The 12,074-nt window shown below is 45.5% G+C and overlaps 1 protein-coding gene across 2 annotated transcripts in view; it reads right to left on the bottom strand.

Annotated features, from left to right (window-relative positions):
* Nucleotides 1-651: 651 nt before the first annotated feature.
* Nucleotides 652-12,074, bottom strand: part of dusp27 (dual specificity phosphatase 27) — an 80,565-nt gene continuing 69,142 nt past the window's right edge. For both annotated transcript variants that reach the window (XM_072513675.1, XM_072513674.1), the window contains exon 6: nt 652-3,711. In XM_072513675.1, coding sequence (XP_072369776.1) covers nt 881-3,711 — 2,831 coding nt within the window. In that variant the 3' untranslated portion in view covers nt 652-880. The remainder of the gene's footprint in view (nt 3,712-12,074) is intronic.

Genomic DNA, 12,074 nt, shown 5'->3' with positions numbered 1-12,074 from the left:
GATACTTTTCTTGTAGGTGTAATGCATTATATGATCTTAAGGTAATCTTAGAATAACTGCAGGCGGCAAATCGGTCATTCATAACTTAGACTCCCAGGAGCAAATAAAGTCAACAGTCGTGCCCTGCCTGAAGTCAAGGAAAGAGCAGTGACCATCCCCCAATCAACAAACAATTCTGAGTTAATGGAGGAAAGACCCCCTGTGCCTCTTTGGTGGACATCAGGGAACAAGACCAAACAAATGGTGTCGACCAAGGATCAGATGTTGCACTCAGTGTATGCAAAGCCATAACAAAAAAAACAAATGTACCAATGTTCTGCCCTTTGAACATTGTGCTTTGAAAATCTGCAGCGTGTTCACAAAGTGTCCCCAAGATGTTTCACACTGAACTCCTTTATTCAGTGTATAGCAAAAAATAAGGATCCCAATATGCACGGAGGCTCTCGCCTCAACTGCCCCCCCAAAAGCAGCAGTGTTAAAAGCTCACGTCGGTGAGAATGAAGCAGGTAAATGGAAGTGCTCCATTTGAATGGCATCCCAGCTGCATTCTGTCTTAAAATCACCACATAAGCTCTTTATAAATGGAAGCTGGATGCTAAAGACATTCCAAAGCAAAGTTAAATGAAGAGGTACTCATTTAAACAAAAAGTATATATTGATATGGGTTTTATTTCCACTAAAGGATTGTAAAACATCTTTCTCTCAAACATGAACAGAAAGTTTAAAATTTGCATCGCATTGCACTGCTGTCGCCATGTTTGGTGGGGTCAGAGGGTTGTTAAATTGTTAAAATTGGCTTTAATTCTGTTGTACATACCAATTCAATTGCACATACACAGCTTCTCATTCATTAATTCTATTATACCAGCGATTATTACGTTTATTCTCTTTGGCGCCTTTTTTTATCCTTTATTCTGCTTTCTTGACGACTCCTCCAAGCAGCTATAATCTCATCATCATCTTCAATGTTGTTTTCTGATACAGACTTCATACCTTTCTTTGCTGAAGAATTTTCAAGGTCACTGTTATTACCTTTTGTACTGGCTTGTTCATCTACATTTGCAAAACTCTGCTTAAATGTTCTCTTTGTATGCATCTCCAGGGTATCTTCATGATCATGGGCATTTAGTTCTGTCTCTGTTTGGCGCAAGCAAGATCTCCTTGGGAAAAGGTGAGTTGGTTGGTCTGCTGGCTGAAAACCAACATATGAATGCTGTGTTTCAATAGGGGACAATTCTCTGGAACTACCAGCTTCATTAGCCTTTAGCCTTCGGAAATTAGAGTCAGGTGGTGGGGTGGAATATTTTGATTTAGTTACATTGTCATCATCAATATTTGATTTGTAGGAAGAAGCAAATCTTCTAGATGTATATTCTTCTGAGTTTGCCAGTGGTGTTTTCAAATCAACATCTCTTGTAAGATACAATGAAGCTGAACCTTTTGTTGCATCCAATTGGCGATTTGGCAACAACCCACTATCAGGTTCATGCAGATAAGAAGCCCGATTGAACTTTGTTTCTTTATTCATAACCTGGTCACTTGTTAAGGATTTGTCATCAACAGATACTTCCTTAACATTTCGAAGCCATTTATGTATATTGGTAGTCGAAGTTGGTGTGCTGATGCCTGTGCATAAACCATTATCTGAAATATTGGAACTTGTGTCAAACCTATCTGCTCTTGAATAGGAAAGACATCCTGAATTTGTTTCAGCCAAATCCTCATCTCCACTTTCATCCTTCTTCTTCTTTTTAAATAACGTGCTGCGTTTATTGTCAACAACAACCTTTTCTTTTTTGTACGCATCCATCTTATCTTTCATTTCACTTTTTATTTCCTTGTTCTTGGAGTCCAACATTTTAAGGTTAACTTCATCTGCAAATAAGCTATAAAGTGGCTTGCTTGTTTTTGTAATCTTCTCCTTTGATTTGAAGCCTTCAGACCTGAAGCTAGATAGACTGCTGCCTGACAAGGCAGTCTGAGTACTGGTGCGGTGGGCTGCTTTAGTCCCCAGCAGCGAACTAGCACAGGCACTTCCAGTTTGCATGCTGAGAAGTGAAATTTTGTCATCTTCTGCATATATTCCAGTGGCCCCTTGTTGGAGGTTTTTGTCTAATATTGAGGCAGTGCCCAAGATCTCAGTTTGCTTTATTGCAATTTGCTCATTAACCACAGAAGCAATCCAATCTTGAATGCTAGAAAGTGAAACAGTGGCATCAGCATTTACTTGCAATGGTGGCATAGGCACTGCAGTAGCTGAGGCAGTTCTGGCTCTAGACATTGAAGTTCCACTACTCTGTATGCTTAACATCGAGGCAGCATCATCACTTACATTTCTATCAGAGATTCTGCACCCGAAAATAGACAGTGGAATGCTCCCGCTCATGGAACTCTCTGTCTCACACTCAGATAAGGATTTACTCTCTTCCAATGTTCGTTTGGAACGTTCCAAGACCTCGGCACGCCTTTGCTTAGTTCTCTTAGATGTAATATCTTCATCTTTTGCCAGACCAATGATCTCATTTTTGTTTTCATTGCCCAATTTTTTCTGATGTTTCAACTTCCAGCTCTGATAAGCAGTCAGGTTGACATCAGCAAGTGATTTTAGTCCTCCTTCATCCCCCTCCTCATTTTCTTCAATTTTGTTCTCATCATCTGCTTTGGAATCTTTTTTATTCCATCCAAATTGTATCCGTTTGATACGCCACCTTTCGAGAGGGGTGAGCTTGTCTTTGTTCTTCTTGCAGAAGTTGAACAGAGAACTAGTTTCTGAGAATGCAGAACTTTCCTCATCTGGGTCCCTTCTTTTTTCACCGTAGCTAAAAGAAACTATGCTACTGTTGTCATCACCTCTTGCAGCTTTCTTGCTGATCTCAAGCAACCGTTCATCCCACATATCCCAAGTGCTGGCTTCAGTGGACAAGGAGTCATTTCGAGTTCTCCTTGGTTTGTTTAAGCACTCCTCTAAATGTTGACGGAGAAGATCACTGTCAAGACTGTCAACACTCACGGTGTCATCATGTTTACTGGCAAGACATTGTCTGCTTCCTGCAACAATGGATCCTCTGTCTTCTTCATCGTGGCTAAGTCGTTCAGGCAGCCAACATGGATCCAATTCAAACTTTTCATTTTTACTTTGCCATTCCCTAATTAGCCAATCAACATTATTCTCTTCCTCAAGATCTTCAGGAAGTTTGGGTCTATCCTCTCTCGGTTTCTTGGTTTGTTCTATTGGTGACAAACCTTGTTTTGCTCTCCACTCTTCATAAATCCTTTCTTCTTCAGCTTCATCAATTAACGGTGGCCTTTTGGAAGCAACACTTGATTTTGTTGCAGAGCTCATTAAACTGCTCGCAATTAAGCTATTTGTGTCTTCCTCTTCGACCATGATAGAATGTGCTTCTGCACCCATGATGCTCTGTCTCTCCTCTTCGGCTACAGAGAGAGAATGGGCTTTTGCTTCTATGACAGAACATTGGCTTAGAGTCTCATCATCATCATCATCAGGATCATACTGGCCACGTTCTTCCAAAAGATTTTCATTTAGTTCCCTAAGCTGCATCAAGAAACCCTCATTTGGGAAGACTGGACGTTTTTTACGTAGCGTCATTAATGCCTCCATGATTGTCATATAGTGAAAGATCATAAGGTAGGCTGCCACTAGGGCTGCTGATCGACTGACTCCCATGACACTGCAAACCAAAACTTTACCTATGGAAAGAGGAAAGAAATGAATGTTTTGATGTTATTTTACTTCTCCTGTAAGAATTGTAACATATGCATGGAAGAGATACACTTATGTGTATGAGTCAATGACAAGGAAGAAAATGGTTGAGGTCAGAATTTTCGTAGCTAGGGTGGAAGTACAAAGGCATGATTACTCCCATTGCCTTTTGTTATTGAAATAGGAATAATAGGATAAAAAGGCCAACGCAAGGCTGAAGAAATGTTTCAGGCTCCTGGGCATTGGGACCAAGAGGTACCTGTTCAAAGATGACAGGTTGCACCTCAACACTGCTAGGAGCAATATCCTTGCAGGCTGATTAACTAATGATGTGGGAGAGTGTTTAAATTCAATTGGAAGGGGAAAGGCACCAGGATGAAATATTAACGAGGAAAAAGAAAGTGCACAAAGGACTGAGAGAGGCAAATAGCACTAGACTAAAGAACAATTCATAAATAGGAGAGACGAGACAAGGGATAAAGCTGCAGCAGTCTAAGATGGGTTTGGAGTGCAAGTACATAAATACAATGAGAGTGGGAAGTAAGTTAGTGAACAAGTATGTTGGTGTAGAAGTTATGATAGTGGTAATAACAGAGAGCTCTCTGCAAGGTAAAAAAGGGGGTTGGTCACGCAGGCAATATTGATTGATTGAACTATTCAGACACTGGAAAGGGGTTGTGTAGTTCAACTGCCACAGACAGTATTTAATTAGAAATTAGGTAAAATAGAGGAGCTAGTTAATGTGAACGAGATAGAGGAGCAAATTTAGTTTTCATGGAAAGTTACATACAGAGGAGGCCATTTTGCCCATTGAGATTGTGCTGGTTCTTTGGTAGATATCACAGCCCTGCTCTTTCCCCAGAGCCCCACAATTTACTTCCCTTAAATATTTATCCAATTTTCTTCTGAATATTACTAATGAATTTGTTTCAAACAGCCATTAAAACTGTGCACGAAAGAGCATAAAAAGTAGTTATATGCAAAAAAAGGTCTCCTCATGTTTCCTCTGGTTCTTTGTCAAACACCTTGGTCGGAATCTACCGACCGTTCACATTGATGGGATATTCCAGTCCTGCCAATGGCGCACCCCCACCGCTGGTTTCATGGTGGTGAGGAGTCCATTCAACAGGAAACCCGTTGTCAACGGCGGGACTAAATGATCCTGCCACCGGCCAATGGTAGGCCACCTTTGCCGCCGTGAAACATGTGGCAGGTTGCAAGAAAACTCCCGCCTTAAATTTGTTACTTCTTGTCATCAACCTTTCTGGCCATTGAAAGTAGTTTTTTCTTATTTACTCTTTCGAAAACCATTCATGATTTTGAGCACATTTCAGAAAATGTAAAAACTACAGAATGGGAAATTCCGGAGATGGGCTTTTGAAAGAACGCCAAAGGCTGCAGCTAGAACTTGGGCTCCTGTCCACAGGTAAGGCGGTGGGGCAGCTGAGGAGAGTATGGGGGTGTTGTATGAGTATGGGGAGAAAGTTTGTAGGATGTTGGCGCATCAGTTGAGGAAGCAGGAGGTGGTGGGAGAGATAGGGAAAGTGAGGGATACAGGGGGGACGGTTGTTCTGGACCTGGCCGGGCTGAATTGTGAGTTTGGGGATTTTTATAGTAAGCTGTATAAATCGGAACCCCAGCCAGGGAGAAGGGGATGAGACAATTTGGGGGGGGGGGGGGGGGGGGGGGGAGGCTGGAGTTCCCAAAGATAGATGGTGCAGGGCCTGGGGAGGTAACAGAGGGGCTTGGACGATGAAATCGGGCAAAGCCCCGGGACCGGTGGAACTTCATAAGAAATTTTCCGTGATGCTAGGGCCGCTTTTGGTAAAGGCTTTTAATGAGTCAAAGGAGTTGGGAGTGCTCCCCCCGACGTTATCACAGGCACGATCTCTCTCATCTTGAAACGGGACAAGGATCCGGAAAGCTGTGGGTTATATAGACCAATCTCCTTATTAAATGTGGATGCTAAATTGTTGGCAAAGATCCTGGCCATACGGATTGAGGACTGTGTCCCAGGGGTAATAGGGGAGGACCAAATGGGGTTTGTTAAGGGGCGACACCTGGCAATCAATATTAGACTGCTCTTAAATGTAATAATGATGCCTACGGAGGGGCATGAGGTCGAGGTGTGGGCACCGATTTGTGACAACCATCAGTTCGCTCCGGGGGGGGGGCTGGACGGGGGCTTCAGGAGGTGGTTGTGGGCAGGGATCGAGAGAATTGGAGATCTTTTTATTTAGGAGGGCTTCCCTAGTTTGGAGGAGCTAGAGGAGGAGTTTGAGTTGCCAGGAGGGAACGAGTTCCGCTATTTGCAGGTACGGGATTTTGTTCGGAGGCAGGTCCCAAGCTTTCCTCGCCTACCACAAAGGGAGCTACAGGAGAAGATGATGTTAAAACAGGAGTCTGGGAGGGGAGGGTCTCAGAGGTATACAAGGAGCTGATGGAGTGGGAATGAGTTCCAATAGGGGAGGTGAAGAGGAAGTGGGAAGAAGAGTTGGGAGGAGAGTTGGAAGCTGGGTTATGAGAGAGGCCCTGCGGAGAGTCCATATCGTGTGCCAGGTCAGCTTGATCCAATTCAAGGTAGTCCACAGGGCTCATATGATGGTGGGCCGGATGAGCAGGTTTTTTGAAGGGGTGGAAGACAGGTGTGGGTGCTGTGGGGGAAGTCCTGCGAATCATGTACACATGTTCTGGGTGTGTCCAAGGTTGAGGGGCTTTTGGCAGGGATTTGCGGACCTCATGTCTGAGGTCCTGCAAGGGAGGGGGACTTTGAGTCCAGAGGTGGTGATATCCAGAATGTCAGAAGATCCGGGGGGGGGTTACAGGGGTTTGCTCAGAGGTGGCAGCCGTTCATCGACTTCTTTAAGGAAAATTAGTCTGTCAGCAAGGGTGGGGGAATGTCAGAGAAAAGGGGGGGGCATGGAAGTGACGAATAAGGGTAGGAAAACCAACGAAGGGAGGGCTGTGAAACAGTGTGGTTATATGGACCATGTTGGATAGGGTCTGTGTTTGGGGGGGTGATTATGTTATTGTGGGCGTTTTGCCTTTGTTAAATCTTTCCGTTTAAAAGTGTTAAAATTACAAATGCCTTAATAAAATATTTTCTGGGAAAAAAATACAGAATGGTGCTCATGGGACATTTCAATTATCCTAAAATAGATTGGATTAGCAACAGTGTAAAAGACAAAGAGGGGGAGGAATTCCTGAAATGCGTATAATAGAACTTTTTTGACCTGTGTTTTCAGTCCAACAAGGAAGGAAGCAGTGGTGGATGTAATCCTGCAAAATGTGGAGCAAGTGGAATATATTTCAGTGAGGGATTAGTTGGGGAGCAATGATCATAAAGCATTAGTGTTAGAACAATCGTGGAAAAAGAAAAAGTGGAATCAAATACAAAAATACTTAACTGGAGGAAGGCTAACTTCACTCAGTTGTAAAGGGATCCGGCCCAGGTTAATTGGAATCAAAAATTGATAGGTAAAACAGTAATTGAACAATGAGGGGCCTTCAACAGAAAATGGTTCATAATAACACAAGAATTAGGAACAGGTGTAAGCTATTAGGTCCCTTGAATCTGCTCCACCATTCAATAAGATTGTAGTCTCAACTCCACTTTCTGCCTGCCTCCCATAACCCTGGAATTATTTGTCGATCAAATATCTATCCACTCAGCTTTACATTCAATACTCCAGCCGCCACTGGTCTCTGGGGAAGTGACTTCCACAGACAAATGGTCCTCAAGAGAAAAATATCTCATCTCAGTCTTAAATGGGAGACTCCTAATATTTAAACGGTGCCCCCTCGTTCAAGATTCTCCCACAAGAGAAACATCCCCTCAGCATCTACCCTGTCAAGTTCCCTCGGGATCTTATATATGACAATAAGATAAACTCTCGTTCTTCTCAACTCGAATGGGTATATGCCCAACCTGCCCCCTTTCCTCATAAGATAAGACCTTCATCTCAGGAATCAGCACTCCTAATGAGGTAGCAGACACATCCAGAGTGAGACACATCGAAGAGCGAGTTTGGGAGCTGGGAATTAAATTGGGAAGACTGTTCCTTTTTAAATTTTGTTAGTCTCGTTTAATACAAAGGTTGTGCAGTAAAGGTAAATAAGGGGCTGCCCCACCCACTCACGCGATATTATTGGGCAGTACAACTGAATAGATTAAAATAAATTAACCAAGGGACAAATTAAAAGGGGCCGCCCCTAGGTAGGAACACAGCCCAAAAATAACAGAAGAGAAATAGAAACTTAAAAACATCAAATCAACGTATGTCCACTCACATAACTGAGTGGCAGTTAACTGTCAATCACCTAAACCCTAATTATGAGGCAAGAGATGCTGACTGCAATTGTTTTGATCTAAAGTTACCAGATGTGTGAGTCATCTCAGGCCTATTTAAGAAGGGGTGTTCAAGCACACTCCCAGTGAGACAGAGAGTACATGCCCCGAGTGAGATACATTGAAAAGTGAGTTTGGGAGCTGGGAATTTGAGGCTGGGTGGGAATTTGAGACTGGGGGTGGTGCTTTTTATCCCTTGATTTGTAACACTCAAATTTGCAGTGTGTGGCCTTGCCCTGCTGCAGGTGACTACAAGGGAGAGAGCTGATTGGTGAGTAGCAGGTAAGTCCTTCATATCGGAAGTGGAGCTGAGGGGGAGAAATCCAGAGTGCAGTCTGTGAAGATAAGTGGTATTTGTGTCTGTCTTTCTGTGTTTTCAAATTGTGGGGGGAAAAAAACTGAGAAGTGATGACACAGTAAAGTTGTGACCTGTAGGGAATCTGTTAAATTTGGGGAAAAAACATTGAAAAACTAATTAATTAACTAGGTAGAGGAGTAACTAAACCGGAGGGCAGAGATTAGTAACTTTAATCTAATAACAATTTAAGTATTTATTTTAAATAAATTAACTAGAGCTTAAATGTCACTCAGCAGGATGCAGTGCTCCAACTGTGAGATGTGGGAGATCCGTGACGCTTCCAGTGTTCCAGTTGACTACGTCTGCAGGAAGTGTAACCAATGGCAGCTCCTCGCAGACCGTGTGGTTCAGTTGGAGCAGTAGTTGGCTGCACTTAGGAGCATGCAGGTGGCAGAAAGAGTCATAGATAGAAGTTATAGAGACATGGTCACACCCAAGGTGCAGACAGATGGGTGACCGTGAAAAAGGGCAGACAGTCAGTGTGGTAATTCCCTGTGGCTGTCCCCCCCTATAACAGGTATACCATTTTTGATACTGTTGGGGGGGTCCCCCATCAGGGGAAAACAACAGCAGCTAGAACAGTGGCACAACTGCCTTGGATGCTCAGTTGGGGAGGGCAAAGTGCAGGAGAGCGAATAGGGGACTCTTAAGGGGCACAGATGGTTGCTTCTGTGGACATGAAAGAGACTCCAGGATGGTATGTTGCCTCCCTGGTGCCAGGGTCAAGGATGTCTCTGAATGAACACAGGACATCCTGAAGGGGGAGGGTGAACAGCCAGAGGTCGTAGTACACATAGGTACTAACGACATAGGTACAAAGGGCGATGAGGTCCTGCAGAAGGAATTCATGGAATTAGGTAGTCAGCTAAAAAGCAGGACCTCTAGCATTATAATCTCAGGATTACTCCGTGTCATGTGACAGTGAGGCTCGAAATAGGAGGATAGTGCAGCTAAATATATGGCTAAACTAGTGATGTAGGAGGGGGGGTTCAGATTTCTGGGCCACTGGGATCTCTTCTGGGGCAGCTGTGACCTGTATAAAAAGGACGGGTTGCATCTAAACTGAAGGGGCACCAATCTCCTGCCTGGGAGGTTTGCAGCCTCCCCGAACAGGTGCCGGAATGTGGCGACTAGGGGCTTTTCACAGTAACTTCATTGAAGCCTACTTGTGACAATAAGTTATTATTATTATAGAGTCACTCGGGAGGATTTAAACGAGTATGGCAGGGGGGGTGGGAACCAGAGCGTTAGCTTAGAAGGTGCAATAACTGAAGGGGAAATAGAGAACAAAAATAAGAGAACATCACCCTGTCTGCTCAAAAGCAGTGCTTTGAAGTGTATTTGTTTCAATGCCAGAAGTATTGCAGGTAAGGCAGATGAACTTCGATCACTTAATAGTACTTGGAACTATAATTGTTGTGGCCATCTCAGAAAAATGATTAAAGAAAGGGCAGGATTGGCAGCTGAATGTTGGGAGGATATAGATGCTTTAGGAGGGATAGAGGGGGATATAAAAGGGGTGGGGGAGTAGCATTGCTGGTTAAGGAGAATATTAGAGCTGTATTGCGGGAGAATTCATACAATGAGGCAATCTGGGTAAAGCTCAGGAACAGGAAGTGGGCAATCACAATGTTGGGCATTCATAAACTATTTTATTGAGGAGTTTTGGCATAGTAAACAGTGTGCGCAAAAACCAATCAACATAGTGCAAAAACCAGCTCCCATCCCACAAGGACCGCCTAACTAACCCCCTAATCTACGTTGCCCTAACTCCTCTCTTTTCTCCCCCCCCCCCCTTGCTGACGATTAATTTTCCGTGAAGAAGTCGATAAATGGTTGCCACCTCCAGGCGAACCCTGACCGTGACCCTCTCGGAGCAAACTTAATTTTCTCCAGACCGATGAAGCTCGCCATGTCCAATAGCCAGGCCTCCGACTTCTGGGGGTTTGAGTCCCTCCATGCCAGCAGTATTCGTCGCCGGGCTACCAGGGAAGCAAAGGCCAGAACTTCGGGCTCTCTCTCCTCCTGGACTCCCGGGTCCTCCGAAACCCCAAAAATTGCCACCTCCAGACTCATCACCACCCTTGTTTTTAGTACCCGGGACATAACGTCCGCGAACCCCTGCCAGTAACCCCTGAGTTTTGGACTTGCCCAGAACATGTGGACATGGTTCACAGGTCCTCCTGCACATCTGGCGCACCTGTCCTCCAGTCCAAAGAATTTACTTAACCGGGCCACTGTCATGTGGGCCCGGTGGACGACCTTGAATTGGATCAGGCTGAGCCTAGCGCATGTTGTGGTTGCGTTTACCCTACTCAACGCCTCCGCCCACAAGCCCTCTTCTATCTCCCCTCCGAGCTTCTCTTCTCACTTAAGCTTCAGCTCCTCGGTCAGCGTCTCCTCTGCCCCCATAAGTTCTTTATATATATCCAAGACCCTCCCCTCCCCCACCCATCCACTCGACACTACCCTGTCCTGGATCCCCCTAAGTGGCAGGCGTGAGAAGGATGGAATCTGTCTGCATAGAAAGTCTCGCACCTGCAAGTAACTGAAATCATTCCCTCTCGCCAGCCCAAATTTCTCCTCTAGCGCCCTCCTGCTCAGGAAGCTCCCTTCTAAGAACAGATCCCCCATCCCCTCAATCCCAGCCTTCCGCCGTATTCGGAACACACCGTCCATATTCCCCGGGGCAAACCATTGATTGTTGCAAATTGGGGACTAAATCGATGCTCTCACTTCCCCCATGTGCCTTCTCCATTGACCCCAGATCCACAAAGTTGCCACCACTATAGGGCTGGTGGAGTACCGTGCCGGCGGGAGCGGCAGGGGTGCCGTAACCAGGGCTGCCAAACTGGTGCCCCTGCACGAAGCGGCCTCCATCCGCTCCCAAACCGATCCCGTACCCACCATCCACTTCCTTATCATAGCTATGTTGGGTGCCCAGTAGTAATTACTAAAGTTTGGCAGCGCCAGCCCCCCCTCCCCTCGGTTCCTCTCAAGTATCACCCTCTTCACCCGCGGGGACTTTCCCGCCTACACAAATCAAATAATAATTTTATTGACCTTTATAAAAAAGGACCGTGGAATGAAAATGGAGAGACACTGGAATACGAACAGGAATCTTGGGAGGATCATCATTTTAACTGTCTCCACTCTCCCCGCTAGTGTCAGTGGGAGCGCATCCCACCTCCGGAACTCGGCCCTCATTTGCTCCACCAACCGGGATAAGTTCAACTTGTGCAACCGACCCAAGTCTCGCGCCACCTGTATCCAAGTATCTGAAACTGTCCCCAACTAACCTAAACGGCAGCCCCCTCAGCCGACCCTCCTGGCCCCTCACCTGAACTACAAATAACTCACTCTTTGCCATGTTCAGTTTATACCCCGAGAACAGGCTGAATTCCCTCAAGGTTCCCATGATTTCATCCATCCCAGCCATTGGATCCGTAATGCATAAGAGCAGGTCGGCGGTGTATAACAAGACTCTGTGTCCTCCCCCCCTCCCCCTTCCCCCCTCCCCTCTCCCTCTCCCTCCCCCCTCCCCCCTTCCCCTCTCCCCCCTCCCCCCTTCCCCTCTCCCCCTTCCCCTCTCCCCCCTTCCCCTCTCCCCCCTCCCCCCCCTTCCCTCCCCCCTTCCCTCCCTC

This window comes from Scyliorhinus torazame, chromosome 8 (assembly GCF_047496885.1).
Source record: "Scyliorhinus torazame isolate Kashiwa2021f chromosome 8, sScyTor2.1, whole genome shotgun sequence".
Classification (NCBI taxonomy): Eukaryota; Metazoa; Chordata; class Chondrichthyes; order Carcharhiniformes; family Scyliorhinidae; genus Scyliorhinus; species Scyliorhinus torazame.
This window is presented reverse-complemented; position numbering and strand designations above follow the sequence as displayed.